The sequence below is a fragment of the Biomphalaria glabrata genome, chromosome 5 (assembly GCF_947242115.1).
Source record: "Biomphalaria glabrata chromosome 5, xgBioGlab47.1, whole genome shotgun sequence".
Taxonomy (NCBI): domain Eukaryota; kingdom Metazoa; phylum Mollusca; class Gastropoda; family Planorbidae; genus Biomphalaria; species Biomphalaria glabrata.
The window spans coordinates 41,305,698-41,323,720 of NC_074715.1; the positions used below are offsets into that span (position 1 = coordinate 41,305,698).

Sequence of the window (18,023 nt, forward strand, 5' to 3'; positions counted from 1 at the left end):
TTGTTTTTTTTATTTAAAAAATAATAATATACTAGCTTTTTAGTTAGTTAACAAAAAAAACAATGGCTGACATTTTGTATTATTGCATATTGTTTTTTATTTTTTTTACTAAAATGTTAAGTTAAAATATTAGATTAAGACTAGTTAATGCTAACATGGGGGCACAGTGGCTGAGTGGTTAAGTGCTTGGCTTCAGAACCTGGAGTCCTGAATTCGAATCTCAGTGAAGACTGGGATTTTTTGGGGGGGATATTTAGGGCGTCCCTGAGGCCACCAACTCTAATGGGTACCTGACTTAAGTTGGGGAAAGTAAAAGCGGTTGGCCGTTGTGCTGTCCACATTACACCCTGCTCATTAACAGTTGGCCAAAGAAACAGATGACCTTAACATCATCTGCCTTTTAGATGGCAAGGTTGAAAGAGGAACTTTACTTGATACTAATAATATTTTTATTTTGGAACAAATAAAAAATACCTGAACATTAGGGATCTATTCATATTTTAATAATTGATTATAGTAAAATGGGTATAAACTTAATTACCGGTAATTAATTTTATTTTTACAAATTTAACTATCTGAATTTTTATTCAGAAGCAAGTTTTGTTTTTTTTCTCCAACAAATCCTATTATGTATTTATATTTGGCTCATACTAAACAAAACAACTGACGAGCATTTTTTGGGGAGAACTACCCATCCACCTAAGTAAAGTGTTATTCTTACTCACTGCTTAACACAGATATTTAAAAATGGCTTACATTGTTTTTCTTTAACAGAAAACACCATCACCTTAATGTTCAGAGCATTCACTAGCTCACAACAAAATTAACCATTTTCATCAATTCAAATAGAATGTAAAAATATTCTTGACATAAATATTAATACTTTAAAAAAAGCATTTTTGTATTAATGAATGAAACTAAAAATTAATGTACACCATTTTCACCAGTTTAATATCAAATGTAAAATCATTACTAATACAAAACTTTAAATCCTTTCAAATTTATGAAGGATACAGAGATAAACAGGAAAAGGTGTAACATCACCTGGGGATATATGCAAAGCATTAAGTGTATTCGATATTCATACAACTAATTTATTATAACTGTATTGTTACAAAATATCTTTAAATAAATGCTCATTTGTTGCATAAGTAGATGTGTTCCTAGAAAAAGAAATAGAACACATTGAAAAATACTGTAAAGATAATTTTTTATTATTAAATGTAAAAAAAAACAAAGAAATGATAATCGATTTTTGTAGGGAAAAGAAGGAAAATGATATTGTTTCTGTAGCTGGAGAAACTATTGAAATTGTGCAAACCTTTAAATATCTTGGTACTATCCTAGACAATAAACTAAATTTTACTGCAAATACTGATTATATCAGAAAAAAAGGGCAGCAAAGATTACGATTACTAAGAAAACTGTCCTCGTTTAATGTTAGCGAAAAGGCCTTGGCTATGTTTTATTACACTCATATCTGCAATATTTTCAATAGTTTCAATATCACTGCCTGGTATGGCAATCTGAGCATTAAAAATAAAAATAAACTTTATAGAATCCTAAATGCTGCTGGCAAAAATCATTGGCAAAAAACAAACCCCATTTGGGCAGTTGTTTGATACAAACATCTATAAAAAAGCTAACAAGATCCTCGAAATAAAGAATCACCCTCTGTGTCAGGATTTTGTGATTTTACCATCACAAAAGGGATACAAGACACAGATAGCAAAGACAAACAGACACAAACACTCTTTTGTTCCCCTGGCAATCAAATCATTAAACAAGAACAACCTGGTATAAACTTTGTCACATGTAAATTATGAGTGAGTCTGGTGTGAATGTACACTTTGGTTTCTTATAGTTATAATGTTTTTTGTTTGGTGTAATGCACAAATTGTAAGACAAATTTCCATATGGACAATAAAGATTATTATTATTATCAAACTGACCAAACCGCTAGCAGTTATATGGACCCAAGCATTACATCCATTCCCAAGTATATCAAGGTTTTAATTCAATTGTTCACCTTAACCATTCCATTTAGGGATTGCCATGTTGAGTAGCTGGCATTTTTTAAAATGTTTCGTCATTTTAATATTTGAAATCAAAAGATCTTGAGAATAACTTCACAACCATTAGAGATGCTTATTTATGGCAGATCATTATAAAAAGCTAGATATTTGCTGGGTCCTTTGTTCAAAATTTGCATTTTAAAAGGTGTATAAGAATTTCTGTGCACTTTTTAGCACTGAAAAAAAAAATGTCTAAACTTTTCTGTTTGTATCATACCATTATTATAACAATATGGAAAAAGTTTTTAAGCTAGCTTTATAACAATGGCTATAAAAACTTGTTTAGAAACAAATAGGCAACTAAATATAGAAAATAAAGCAGAGTTGATATGACGTTCAACTGCTGCTCTTGAGATAGCTTATTGGCAACAATGAGCTCTCTAGTTAGTTTGACAATATTTTACCTATTTTCAAAATCTCTTTTTATATTCTTCTTATCATTTTCATATGTTTTTCTTTAGGTTCCTTAATACTGCCCATAAATTTCTTGGTACTGTTTTCTCTTCTGCTTTAATGTAACTGTAAAACATCTTAAAAATTAAAATGTGAACAAAAGAGCAGATTAATCCTGACATTAATGGGGAAAATTCCCAGTGCTATTAAATAGTAGACAAAACCATTAAATTCTCTATATCTGTGACAATATTCAACAAGAGTTTCTGACTTTGATAACAAAAACAACATATTTTAGAAATGAACATTTTACAATATTTGTAAATTACCTTGTTAATTAGGCATTGCTTTCACTTCTTTTCCGTGGTTTGAACACACCTTTGGCTTTCATTCTTTCATAAGCGGCATCAGCATCATATGTTCTGTTAATAAATTATGTTACATTACATTATTATTCAGAATTTTGAATGAAAAATCTAAATCTTTATTAATTAAAAAACATGTCTATTTTTATAGCTATCACATTCAATCAGGACGACTGCCTATATACACACACATATATATATATATATATATATATATACACACATCATAATTATATATATATTGGGCATTAATCTAGAACCAAATTTTTATGTTTAGGAAAAAAAATTGATAAGTATTTTGGGATAAAGATAAGAGAGGAACTTACTGGTACAGATTTAACCATGGATGTTCAAAAAGAACATTTAGGAGAATTATTTATGGTTATAGTTGAGCAGCAGTTGGAACCCCTTATTAAATATTGATTATATCAAAACAACTTTTAATATGAATAGAATGAAAGTATTATTATGGTTATTTTATTGTAACATTGTTGAGCAGCTGTTGGAACTCACTATTAAATATTGATTATATCAAAACAACTTTGAATGAACAGAATAAAAGTATTATTATGGTTATAGTTGAGCAGCTGTTGGAACTCACTATTGGATATTGATTATATCATACAAACTTTGAATATGAACAGAATGAAATTATCAATGTACAGAAAATGGCATTAATTTATTAAACTAATTCCAACCTGTGAAACTCTTCAAAAATCTTTCTTCGCTGGCGCTTCACAAAAATATAGTAGGAGGTAGCAATAGTTAATGCAACACTGAGAGCTAAAGCAAAGTCTTTTTTTGTTTTAGTGAGAAGAAGATTTCGAAGAACAGGTTTGGTAGATGTCTTAACAGTCTTGTTAGATGTCTTGGATTCTTTTGTTGCATCTTTAGTGGCCATCTAAAATGAATGTATTCATATTTGTTAAGCAAGCTAGTAAATCAGTATTAAATAATAATAATAACATAAGGCTGTTAACAAACATAACATACTATGAACAAGGTTACAAAGCCAGTGTGTGGAAACACAAACTCAAAATCGGTCTGCTCAGTTGAAAGTGTTGCTGATACTGTTGTATTGTTAGTTCAACTAACAACTTCATACCACAAGATATGGATATTTATAAATGTTATTATTATTACATTGTTAATATTCATATGTATTCAATGAACTGATAGTTATGAAGATATAGTTAAATCCTAGGCCTAGGTGTCGCTTACAAAGACCGCATCATGAATGAAGAGATTAGAAACATTATATTGATACAACAATTGAACCTGACGATGACCTGCTAACTATTGTTAAAAAACGTTAACTCTCTAACTCTATTGCCACATCACAAGAACCTCAACTTCAGGCTGGCTAAGACCTTCTTTCAGGGAACAGTAGGCCTATCAGTACTAAGTACTACCAGGAAGACGATGAAGACTGAAGAGGAAGACGGAAAAAGCGATGGGAAGACAACTAAACAGTCAGAGACAGTGAACTAGATTACTAGAACCTAGAAATAAAAGTCAAAATCATGATGTCACAATGTGTCGAAATTATGTGTTTTTGTTTTTTTTTCAAGTTGGAGGGGTTGAAGAAATGAGGTCAGACTATGACTCACAATAACTTAATAACACATCAGATGATCAGTAGTTAATCGTCAGGTTTGCCAGAGTGTAGCACTGGGTGCTACAAACTGCCTTAGGGTCACCAACTCCTGATTTTTCCTCAGGGTTGACTCCCGAAGCCTTTCCCATGATTGGGTATAGCTGCAAGGCAACAGAGGTTTGAATTCAGAGTTTTCCTTCTCTAAGACTTAAGTCAAAAAGTTAAGTGGGTAGCCAGCCATGGCTGGCAGAACCTGCGACGCTGACCCCAAACTGTATCATCGGCACTGCCGTTTCTTTGAATACATCAGCTGCGTGGAGAGGGGGAACTGATGTGTGGGCGACATCGTTCCGACTATAGCTAATGCCCAGGCATTCATCTCACCGAGATGATCCATAGTCACTTCGCGACTGAAGGAAACCATAGTCGCCATACTGATAGTAGGTATGGGAGAATCCCGAAAATGCAAATAAAAAAAATGGCATGAAAAGTTGAGATCGTTTTTTTCATAATTTTTTACATAGGCTTGGGTTTGAAATCGATTATGCTTTTAATATAAAAGATGCGCACTTGGTGTGAATGGTTTTATGTTCCTTAGATATTCAGTAACATTATTTGTTCAGTTTTTTTTTTTTTTTTAACTCTCAGTATTTAGCAAAATATAGCTAAAAATCGACCTCATTTAAAAATCTTATATAGGCTGTCCTATAAGATATAACTTAAAAAAGAAAGGTTTTTCTAATAGATACATTATGGTTCTGTATGTGTACCAAATTTCATTGTTGTATTCCATACTCTAGTCACAATAACCATGAGTCAGTATGAGGTACCTACTTAGTTTTTTTTTTTACTAATGCCATATAGTTGATATAGTACTGTTACCATTCCCAGGTAATTTTTTGTATGAAAATTTTTTTACATTACTTAAATTTTTTTTTTTTGTATGATTGGTAAACATATTAGGCAGGTTTCTGCTAAGTTTCAGATAGCTAATCTTTAATCTAATTATTTTATTAGCGTTTTTGTCAACCCACTGTGTCATGAAAATGAGCCTAAGTCCCGCCAAGTTACGGCGGCCATTTTGAAAATCTTAAGATGCACAGAAACATTTAAAGACCAACTGAAGAGGTTTTGGGGTCAGACGCGGAAACCGGTGTTATACTTTTTTTTAGATTCATAATGCTTAAAAAAACATACATACGAAATTTTAGACATATATTCTTTGTAATTATTTAGATATAAGCAATTTAATGTGAGTTTTAGGGACTATTAAATTTCACAATCTCGAAGCCATTCGAGATCAGTATTTCCCAGACAACCAAGGTCGATGACGTAGTTTAAGGGAAATTAGGTCAAATTTTTCAGTTTATGGCTTAGCGTATTTCCCTATTCCTTTTTACAGGAATGCTAGTTTCTAAAAACAAAGGCGACTAAAACACGCCAATTTATAAAAAGTGGATGTTAGAGTTGGGGAAATTAGGTCAAATCACGCAATTTATGGCTTTGCATGTTAGATCTACTGTTTGTCGGCTTATTCTTGATCTAGTCAAGCGAACAGCGTTTCACCCCACGCAGTACCGCGAGCCTCAGTTCACATGTTTCGTTTTAGTCAAGTTACGCTATTTATGGCTTATGTTACTGCTTCAGGCTTATTCTAGTTCTAGATCTACTGCTTTTGATCAAGAGCAGAGTTCTTTTCTCAGATCATTAATGATGTACGAAGTAGACCTAAATTTAGATCTAAATCCAATTAGATGAAGTCTAGATCTAGTAGTAGTATTGGATATTTAGAGATAAGACCTATCTATTTAGACTGATCCGATCGAGGTGCTGGGCCTAGATCTAGAAAAACAAAGTTTAAAATTATATACTCTATATATACACAGTGATTATTAACCTATAGTCGTCCCTAAATAGGCCCAATATGGGAAAAAAACAATTATTACAATGTGAATGTTGAGCTCATTCATTGTAGTTATTGTAGTATACGATTATATTTAGTTTGAATCTAGAGTCACAACCCCGTACAACACTAGGCAAATAGCTTTAACTTAAACCTTAACTTAGACTTAAAAGTAGTCTGATTTAGATCTACTAGTAAAAAAAGTACTAGATCTAAATTTCTAAAAACTAATCTATAAGGCAAAAATTAGACCTAGATCTACCAATTCTATAATATTATTAATATACGAAATATGGATTTTATTACACTCTTATTTAAATATATTCGTACCGTATATTCGGGCCTATATACTTACATAGTTCTATAAATATATATCTAAAAATTTAAGAGTTTTCATTTATCTCACGCTTGACTCATTTGTTGATTGGAATAGAATCATTAGATTATTAGATAGTTAAGTTAGCAAGTTAATCTGTAACTGTAGGTAACAAAGTTTTAAATTGTGTTTAGACTATAAATGAAAGAGATTATCCTACTGGAGAAGGAGTTGTCGTTTTTTTCTTTTCTCTGGGAAGTCAGGGAAGTGGAAAATAAATTATAGTATCAATATAATGTTAAGTAATGCATATAGGCTACTGTTGATGTAATTATGCAACTCATTTTATTAAATTTTAGTAACCCAATTATTGCCAGTTAATCACTGAATATATATAGTTTTTTTATTGTTATTAAAAAATGCAGAGCTATTCATTATTTAAAGTGTTTAATAAATAAGGCTGGCAGTCGAGCCGAAAGATTAATGAGAAATGCAGTATTTTCCATGGCTACGCAGCCCCAGCTGCTAACTAGATATTTTGCCGCATCCAGCGAAGACATAACCATATTCAGCTGGTGGTCAATTTAAATGTTCTTTACGACGTCTACGTCTTCCCTCATCAGTGGATTTTCTTTTGGCCTCTAATATGTATTCCACGTTGCAATTTCTAATAAATAGCATCATTCGAAGAATGAGATCCAACTTATTTTTAAAAAATGTAACTTCTTTACAGATCAAGTCATCATTGCAATGGACATTCAGATCTGCATTAACATAAAAATGATCAAAATTTGAATAGGTTTCGAAACGTAGAAAGTTGTGTGGTTTGCATTCCGAACTGTCTTCTCTGTGGTCTCAGGTTAAAACATTGACCACTGCCATTAACTAACATCCTGCTGGAGTTTTGGGCTATGACTTAATAATATTAAATCCTGATTCGAAACTTTGTCTAAACCTAGCAAGTGAAAAGGAACATACTAAAATAATGTTGTGTGTATAATGAGAAGAACTCTATTAAAATGTGATTTTGTATTTACATTTATTGCTATTTATTATATAAAATAAAATTGTAGAATGTTTCTGTGAATTGTTTCACAGGGAATATTGTATTTCCAAAATGATGAAAGATCCATCTAGTAAACTTGTCTGTATGCCACATGTCATATATGTTTTCTGTAAAATAGATTTTTAAAAATTTATTTATTAACATTTATACTTAATTATGTATACATATATAGAACTAGTGGTTATATATATATATATATATATATTATATATGTTATACTGATTATCTGATCTAACATCAACATCTAACTCTTATTGTTCTTAATAATAATAAATTACTCTACTCTAGGTCTAGGCAATCTAATATATATATGACCAGGGCCGGTCTTAAGCCACTGCAACCTATGCGGTCGCAGTGGGCCCTGCACTTTCATAGGCTTCGTGCTAATTCTAGGTGTAATAGTTAAATTGCAATATATATATATATATCGGTATATATAAAACCTGGAAATCTCATAAAAATCTTCTGAAAAATAGACAAAATTGTGGGTGTCATTCATTCCGAAAACACTAATCCTACGCGCGATAAACGAAATAAGACATTGTCAGCTTTCATGTACTAAAATGTAATAATCAGGCAAATTTTCACTTTAATCAGAAGTTTCCATACTTTATTTACTTTAATAGAGTGACTGGCATTTTAATATGCCATAGATTGCAAAGTTCGTAAAGTAAAGTTAATTTGATCGTAATCTTGTACTTAGTAAAGATTTAATAAAATTCAAAGTCGAATTTTTTTAAAATACGAAATCTTAATTTTCACTTATTATCCTTATTCCCACCCAGACTAAGCCCCGCGCAATCAGTTTCACATAGGGCCCCGCAATCGTTAGGACCGGCCCTGTTTAAGTTTAAGACTTAAAGAAATGTCACATGTGTTTAGTAAAAATCTGTATTTTATATTACCAATATAAATGATGACTTATTATTTTTTTAGATCTAAAGTTTAGCCTTATTAATAAGTATAGTAAGGGCTAGTAAAGAGTATAAATATATTCTATATAGATTTAGCTTAGGCTTTAGGTTTAGTCCTTGACTATTATAATATTATATTTATATCTATGAATAATCTTTATGCTATTGCTAGGACACTACTCACTAGGTCTTACTATTACAAACTATTACCAAAAAATGTTGGCGACTGGGCTTAGGCTTAACATAGAGGCTAGTCTAGATTACTCTAGATCTACTTAATTAGTTAAATCTACTAGTTTATAAACTATTAGTATTACTAGTACTACTAGTAAGTAGTATTACTACAATTAGTACAATAATACAAGTCAAGTATTTATAAACTCTAGATCTAGTGAGTGACTAGTAAAAGTGTTAGAAAAGAAGGCCTAGCTAGAATTAGAGATATAGAAAATAATATAGATAGATCTAACCATTTAGTTTTGTTATAACTATTAGACTTAGTATAGTCTAAGTATAGTATACCTAGACCTAGTCCTAGATGATCTACTAGTACTTGATGATACTAGAGACTACTACTAGAGTAGACTAGGTCTAGAGTCACTCTAGAGTCTAGATCTGAGTAGTAGATCTAGAGGTGCTAGCTGCTAGTATATTGATAATCTAGTGACTAGTCCTATTATTATAATCTATCTATAATTATATTAATTCAATAGTCTGCTCTAGAATATATTTTGAAAAAGTAGAAGAGTTCTCTTCATGGCATTTTGGTGCATCCCATGATAAGTATCATTTAAAATTGTTGGACAGCTAGATTTAGATAAATTTATCACCTGAATCGCTATCAATAACGTATCCAGCCATGTCTATTTTTATTTACATTTTCTCAGTCCATTACAATACGTCACTTCCGGTTTCGGCCATTGAAGCTGATTTTCAAATCTCGTTATTTTTTACACTTTCAAATTACTTTTTCTAATATAAATACGCTTTTCTAAAATCTCAAATATTTAGGAACTAACTTTGATGCTATCTACTATCTAAATCAATCGCTATCTCAATTTCGAAAAAAACCTCTTCAGTTGGTCTTTAAACTGTGGTTGTGTGATTTATTCTTACACTGGGTTAATCTTTAGAATGAAATTCAAGTAGATCTAGTCCTTCCATATGAAAGTAGATCTATATCTACTAATTTAGACCAATAATTAGATCTAGATTTATCTTCTAGACTCTTTATTAGTCTAGATCTAGCTAGACTAGACCTAGACCTAGAGTAGAGAGCTTAGCTAACTGAAACTCGTAAATAAAAGTGACCTGTACAAGCACAAGCTTCCAATTGCTCTTCTAAAGTTCTACTAATTGAAATCTTTTCTGCTACTAGATTCTATATCTAGTCATTATATAATATATTAATAAATAGTTTTAGATATGTATATAATATATTTCTATATATTAAGAGAAAGATAGAGTATCATAGAGTATATATATTTAGATCTATAATATTATTAATTATATATATAGACGTCTAATATATATATATTAGAGAGAGAGATCTACTTAGGCTGACTTAGCCTTGGCCTTAGCATTTTAAATATAAATAAATATAATTTTCAGCAAATTGAATCAGTCAAATCTTATTGAAACTTGAATTGTTAATGATTGTTCTCAGTCTTATCTCATAAAATACGGACATTAACTTCAAAAAAAAAAAAAAAAGATGATTACATCCTACACCTGTCCCAAGGTCAATCTGTCATGACATTAATCAATGACTTGAACTCTGCCAAGTCATTGGTTTTCCTGGCTGATTCAGGCAACCCATTCTATGCTCAAATAGCTCTTGGCCTATTGAAGAAGGAGCATTTGTACTTATTTGTCCTAGCATATATGAAACAAGGAATGTACCTTTATGCAACACCCATTAGGTTTTTTTTTTAAAGTTAATTAACACACAAGTTATATTATGACCTTTTTTAATAGAGAAAATATAGCTTTATTTAACTGTGTCCTTTTTTTAAAAAAATTTTGACTGTAAAGAAAAGAGCTTTTAACATTCAATAATTTTCCAATAATTATTACACTTTTAAACTAACAACATGCATACATACACTCAGGGCAGGATTTAAATAATGGAAGCCCCCTATACTTTTTTAAAAATCTTTAATAGAAAATCCACTTACAGAAGATATTAATTATATCTAAAAGCATGCCATATTTTAAAAGAAAGAAATAGAGTGATAGTAAATTTAATCTCATATTCCCATTAAAAAAAAAATTTCAGTTAAGTTTTTATGTATATATATATATATATATATATATATATATATATATATATATATATATATATATATATATATATATATATATATATTCTATATAACATGCACACACACACACTATATACATATATATATCATTTATGCATATATAATAAAGCTTGTCTTCGAGTCTGAAGATTATTGAAGAATGCAGTATTTCCCGTGGCTATGCAGCCTCAGCTGTGACCTACATATTTTGCCACACCCAGAGTTAGCATAACCGTTGTCTGCCGGTGGTCGTTAAGATTTTTATGATTTTTTTTGCACTTGTCCTCGGCAGCAGATTCTCTTTTGGTCTCAAATGTATTTAAGATAAAAACTGCTAATTTCTGCCTTTTCTGAAAAGGGTTTCACTCCCTTTCTAACATATAAGACTTAATTAATTAAGTAGTAGTTATTTACTAACTAATTGGTTAATTTTTGGATTGATTTGTGCATTATCATCAACTATGAACAATCATGCAAAATTTCAACTTGATCCGAAAATAGGAAGTGGGAGAAAAAATATATCAAAACGGAATGAGAGAATTAAATCCATATAACATCTCAAACAAAATAATTAATCAAAAATTATTAATTAACTAATTGGTTAATTTTTTTTATTCATTTATGTTGTGTCAGGTTCAATGAATAATTGTGCAAAGTTTCATCTTCATCTGACAAAGGGAAATGGGAGAAAAAATATTTTCAAACTTTTTTCCAGAGAGACATACAGAGTGAGTTGATACAAGCTTTGTAAAAATAGAGTGTATTATAAATATATATTTACAAAAAATTTTTACTTAAAAAAATTGAAACGCTGAGTTACATCTTTAAAACTTAAAAATCTAGATTCCTAAAAATATAATTTTAAAAGTGAAAACACGTCAAAAAAATATATTTTCTTCTAATTATTGGACCTCTTAAAATAATTTTATATCATTGAGAAAAGGAGAACTAATTACAACTAATTCTTTGCTGATTTACTATCAAAAATTTGATTTCAACAAAATAAAATAAACTTTTATTACAAAAATTAAAGGTAATAATGTCATGTTAAGTAAAGTAAGAAAAAAAGAAATTATGTAAAGAAATTGTATAAAACAATAGCATTCTCTTATTAAGCACATCCTAAGCTTTCATTCGATATATTATTTATAACTGTATGATAAAAATTAGCGAAATGGTACGCATTTAAAATAAATTAAAATTTTCAGAAAATTCAACCTCATGTTGTCCATTGTCGCCATTGACTTCAATGTTAAGCGAAAACGCGTAAAAAAAAAATGTATTTTTTTCATGGATAGTCCTATAACAATAATTTATATATCATTGGAAAGCTCAGATAGAGTGCTTTTAATAGTTTGGTATCAACAATTTTTTTTTTATAAAAAAAAAAAATTGTCACATACCTACTGATAGGATACTGAGACAGTTAATCGACTCACTTTAGACTTTATCATAAATAATCATAGGAGACCCATCTTTAGCGACTCTATTTATTTAGATCTAGATCTACTTACTAGTTAGATCGCTAGAAACTATAATCTCTTTAAAAATAGTTGTAGATCTGAAATCTAGAACTTGACGTCTAAAAATTTCTGCAAAATTTAAAACCTTGACGCTTTTTACTTTTGTTAGTTTTAACGTCCACCGGAAATCACGTGATAATGTGCTAACTCCACAATAGTGTTATAAAATGTAATCTACAGACCTAGAATATAATATATATTAATCTTCTATCTGTGGTCTTGACAAATACGTTTCAGTCAAACCTAGTCTATTAAAATGAAGATGATTAGTTAGACCTAACTTATTTTGATTCTAGCCCAGCGTTTCTACTGGATCTTGACAACGGGGAAGGGGGGGGGGGGGATGAGGGAGGAAGCGCGAGACTGCATTTTACTTTTCTGGTGACAAAGAAAAAATATTTTATATTTTCATTGCAGTTATAAATCCGGATTTAACCAAGTTAAATGACAACGTTCAAAAAGTGATATATTTTAGTCTAAGTAAGAGACGCTCTGTATCATCTTTCCAGAAGGACCTTTAAAATTTTAGGGTGGGTATGGCGTTTTCGGGTTTCTGTTTTTCTACAACGCTATCGACACAAAAGTTTTGAAGAAGACATTTAAAAAGGCGATTATTCTTGATTTTTTTTTTTATGTCATCAGAGGTAGCACTCCCACGTTGTTTATGACAGTGACTTTGTTATTATAAAAGGCTTAATCCATTTTTTTTTTATTTTTAGAAGACGCAGCAAAATTTAATAGAGGCGTGGTCGAGAGGCTAAGTACGCTTGAATCCAAGCTTGGTTTGGCTACCTATGAAGGGGGCTCGAGGTTCGACACCCGACTCGAGCAGAGTCGTGTTTACTGAGCGCCTAAAGGCAGCACGGAAAACCTACCTACTGCCAGATAGGCCTACCCCCCCCCCTCCCCTCCACAAATGAGATTGGACCAAAGCGCTCTGAGCATGCTATAGCCTAAGCATGAAAGTAGCGCTATATAAAAGCCATAATTATTATTATTATTCTCTGTATGAGATTTTAAAAAAAAGTCACTGCTTGAGAGTTGCATATAGCCAAGTCTCCTAAAACAAATGTCAGATTATGGCAGCCGCACGGAGTTTAAAATGCTGGACTGCTAATGGAGTAATGTGCGCCTTTCACTCGTACGTGCTGTCTCTTCATGTTCACACCAGTGTCATATCCCTGGCTACGACAATAGATGTCCAGACCAAGGTTCCCCATCACGGCGTGAAGAGCCTCTGACAAGCCCTTTCCTGTTGAGTTGTCAACAACGTCTCTATCTGATACGTCCACGTGATATAAGGGATATCTGCTTCTTGATTGGTTTTATCAATAATATTCCCGTTTAATTCTGATGCCATCAGTTCCATGAGCTTGTTTTGAATCCTATGTCCGAAGTAATGGCCGTGAGCCTCAGCGTTCTTAATTAGTCGAAGATGGTTAGGTCGACTTTGGCCAGCATCTCAACCAAGCCTCAAATTGACCGTTGTTTGGCGCATAAAGTTTAACTGATCTCCCATGAAATGCTTGTTATTAAGACTGCGCGTCAATGCAGTTTTTCTTTCGTAATTTGTTCTAGCGTCATGTTATCCATTGTGATAGGCCTACCATTGGACATTCTCAGAGCTAAATCCAACAACGCGGACACACACTTTACGTTATTTACAAAAACATCGTACTGCTCAAGTTTATGACAAAGATGCTACAGTACAGTAGTTCATTTCAATGACTTTCGGGAAGGGTTTTAAAAAATTAATGACAAAAATACTTCTGCGTTTTTATTTTTATAGCCTCTTAAATTAGAATCGGCAAGTCATAAGATGCTGTCTTTACCGAAATTGAACGGTATTTGAAACCAAAAATATCAAGCTAAGTGCTTACATAATAATTCGAATCATATCTAATCATATCGTATCAAATATCCTAGTTTATGAGAACTGATCTGGTTTTCGAAGCTGACTATGAAATCTCCGATCTCGGGGCCCCCTCAGGCGCGGGGCCTGGGGGGTTGCCCCACTTGCCACCCCCTAAGGCCGCTACACATGTATATATATATGCTATATGTGTGTGTGGTTTAAACATTGGATTAGGATTTACATGGGGTTAAGGTTATGGTTTATATTTAATTCGCCCCACCCCCTTTTCAACAGTTCTGGACACGCTAGTGCAATACCGTATGAGTTTCTTATCAATGAACATTCCAATTAAACATTATTAGTTTGTTGTCGGTTCCAATATAACCATCGCAGGTAATAATACTTTATCAAATCTTAATGTCAATAAGGCATACGACCAATAATGTAAACGTTATAATACATTACAGACGTGCCTTCAGAAAAAATAGGCTCACATCCTTCCAGACGACCGAGAAAATGAGGACATGTTTTCCTTCATTTTTGGGGTTGCGTCCTCCGTACAGCAAGCATTGGCCTAAATTGTGACAATGCCCGGATTCCATTCTGTTGTTTACAGCAATGGTAGGCCTATAATATCATTTATTCATCAATGGAATTATTTTCTTCATATTTTCTGCTTTAAACACGCAGACTCAACAAACATTTTGAATTTGGTGATTAGTGTGTTCACTCTTCCATATATCTAGTCTACGAAATTTTCTTTTGCATTCCCAGGCATAATTCTAATACGTTTTGTTGAAAGTGCGTTTTCGCAGATCAACGCACAATTTCAAATGTCGTGATGAAGTTCCAGAACTTGGCTTACGTTTGTGCTAATGATGCCCTAAGTTAGATGATAACTCGCTCTTTTTGGGAAGCAAGATGATTAATAATATAAGTTTTATTTATTATTTACTGACATATTTTATCAACTAAATTGCAATCTTAATTTTAAATTATATGTCCCTATTTGTTGTCTTCCATTGTAAGATTTTGTTCTTTTTGGCATACTTCATGATACTTGTGTCTGTTAGATTTAAATGAAATGAGATTCTGAACATCGAGAACAAAGGAGGAACTACACGTGTGTATTTTTGTCTGTTTGTTTCAATCCATTAGAGCTGATTTTTTCTTTTAATTGTTGCACACTAACTAAAAAAAAAAATAAAAACATCATTGTTATAAAAGATCGAGGGCGAAACTAATGACATTAGAATAAAACAATCCTACTAGATTTTTTATGTACCGGTAGCTGCGAAACCACTTGGATGGTGCTTAACACCCAGTAAGATTTAAAATTCTTGCTGCTACATGCTAAAGACGGACCAATGCAGTGTCAACAAAAACAAATGTAGAATATATCCTGAGCCAGCGATTATGTCATGGTCATAGAGACTTCATATCGAAGTTAAATGCATAAAATGCTTATCACAGTAGGTTGATATTGAAATATGAGCATTTGAAAACCTTGACTTAGAACATCAACTCACTGACTTCGTCAATAATACATAATGCTAGTGGAAGTATCTTGTAACATTGAATTTAAATAAAAAAAATTCAGATTATACTTTTACAATAACACACAAGACAAACAAGTTAACGCATCCACGTTCAGACCATATAATACCGGGGTAGGGCCTACTGTTGAGCAGTCAAAGTTATTGAGAAGTTGTATATATTTATGATTATTTACACTGTTCATTGTAATATACCTGCTGGAGTTCATCAATTATAAAGTCACAGTCGCAGGTATAGCAGCCTAAGCGAGTGGTCAAAACAAGATTCGTTTTCCATGTTCAGTACATTGAACGGAAATCCCATATTGTTCAAAGTTAGGCCTACTGATTTTGTTGGTTCGTTTACCCGCGGGCGCGTTGCCCTGCCTCATCGTGGCGCCCGCGTGGAAACGGCCATTTGAGGAAGTGGCTAGGCTAAATGGGTAACAACACAGGACTCCCGTGGGGATGCCCACGGGTAGACGAGAGTCCACTCATTGCACGGGCGGGGTTGTAACAAAGTCCCCACAAACATGTCACCAATCCATGCGCTGTTCCTCAAAGGGACCGTTACAAATGGCGGATCCCGCACAGTAAGCTTGGTACATTGAAGGAAAATGGCAGAAGTCCCCGGTGCATTCTCGGCCTTCGGCCGTGTATCTAGCCCACGTGTCGGGGGCCGAACGCATCGGTCAACAGCAATGCCTCACATAGGCATTGTCTAGGGTCTCTCCCAAACAGAACTGTGTGTTCACACAGGTTTTTTTTTTTTTTTTACTGTTTGGCGTCCAAACAGGTTTTTTTTTCAAACTTAGAGCTCGAAGAGCCTTCGGCTCAGCTCTTAGACATCAACAAGGTTCGTTTACCAGCTAACAGATCAGTTTAAAATCCTATTGTTGTGATGTTTTTACGTCCAGCACTATATACTTAAAGCTGGGCTAATCAACAATGTGGGGAGGCGGTCCTACTTTTATTTAGAAATCAAAGTTTGCGAACAAAATTAGTTAAATTACTATTAAAATTTTTAGATCATATCGCTACACTTCTGGTATCTTAGCCGATTCGGTGAGGTGGGATTGCTGCTATACTGCCCTCTTTACTCTAGCCCTCTGAGTGGGGGGGGGGGGGGGCGGGGCGGTCCTATTTTTATGGAGAATTCATAGTTTGTGAACAAAATTAGTTGAGTATCTAAATAATATAGGCCTAAGGTACATATTGATGTTTTAGTCCATTTGTATATTATGTCGCACACATTTATGTCGTAAATATAATAAGAAAAAGGGTTGTACCAGGTAGTAGGGGCGATACACGCAATCGCCTTCCGCCCATCGGACAAACCAATACTTTTTTCTTATAGTTAAGAAAGTACAAAATAAAAAAAAAAATGTCACTAATATAATTTAAATATGCTTTAAATTTAATTCTTATATCGAGTCGCCCCACCCCCTATTCTTTAATGTCAAATGCAATCGTTAGCAGAAATAATAAAAAGGAGCGAGGATTTACGTTTTCACTCTACCGACCTCTCCCCTTTCCAGACGAAAACATGCAGAATAGTCAAATATTACACACAAATTTATCTTAGTTATTTTAAGAAAGACTTTGTTTTGGAAAATTTAGAATTCATACCAAATTTTTCATTAGGCCCTCTATTAGAGTAACAATTGAGATAAGCCTAAGTTCTGAACCCAAATATTATTTTCTTAGTCACCATTTTCCAACCTTTACTCAAACTGATATTTTTCTATTGTATAAAAAATTTTGAGACAGTAACTGACAAATTGTTCTTGAATCCTAAAAAATGCAAAAAAAAATTTAGAGTAGAATCTGATTGGCCTACTTAATATCTCCTCCCACTTCCGAAATTTTTTTATTCAGAGCTTTGAATTATAGTTCTGTAACAAAACAAAGTTACAAACATGCCTATTGAACAAAATGTATCACTTACAAATGAGCTTTTTTTAAAAAATATTTTTTGTTGAATTTTTTTTTTCGGTGGCAATCCTCAAAGTCTTTAAATATGTAGGGCATCTTTTTTTTTAAATTTAAATTCTAATAAATATACGGCATATATATATAGAGAGAGAGATATGCTGTACGCACGTTTATTCTTAGGGTTAACTGGGCGTTAGGGTTGGGTGTGGAAACCCCCCCCCACTCCAAAGTTCTTTATCAATG

General features: G+C 32.5%; 1 protein-coding gene across 7 annotated transcripts; it reads right to left on the bottom strand.

The window, feature by feature from the left end:
- Window positions 1-930: 930 nt before the first annotated feature.
- On the bottom strand, window positions 931-12,609 carry LOC106068219 (uncharacterized). 7 transcript variants are annotated; one of them, XR_008777965.1, is made up of 5 exons: window positions 5,465-5,513; window positions 3,827-3,930; window positions 3,532-3,734; window positions 2,798-2,890; window positions 931-1,044 (listed from the first exon to the last, which is right to left on the bottom strand). XR_008777965.1 is itself a non-coding variant. In XM_056029728.1 (4 exons), the coding sequence occupies exons 1-3, from the start codon at window positions 12,384-12,386 to the stop codon at window positions 2,806-2,808; spliced, it is 303 nt and encodes a 100-aa protein (XP_055885703.1). In that variant the 5' UTR covers window positions 12,387-12,401; the 3' UTR covers window positions 931-1,044; window positions 2,798-2,805. The 7 variants fall into 7 exon arrangements, 2 of the variants coding, with proteins under 2 accessions (XP_055885703.1, XP_055885704.1); XR_001217863.2 differs by lacking the exons at window positions 3,827-3,930; window positions 5,465-5,513 and adding an exon at window positions 12,447-12,609; XR_008777964.1 differs by lacking the exon at window positions 3,827-3,930 and having other exon boundaries at window positions 5,465-6,291.
- Window positions 12,610-18,023: the final 5,414 nt, after the last annotated feature.

What these genes read in the sequence shown, in the direction of transcription:
- LOC106068219 (XM_056029728.1), bottom strand. An exon ending in ATTTTTGAAGAGTTTCACAG is followed by an intron (nt 2,891 to 3,531) that starts GTTGGAATTAGT and finishes ATTTATTAACAG; the next exon opens with AACATATGATGCTGATGCCG.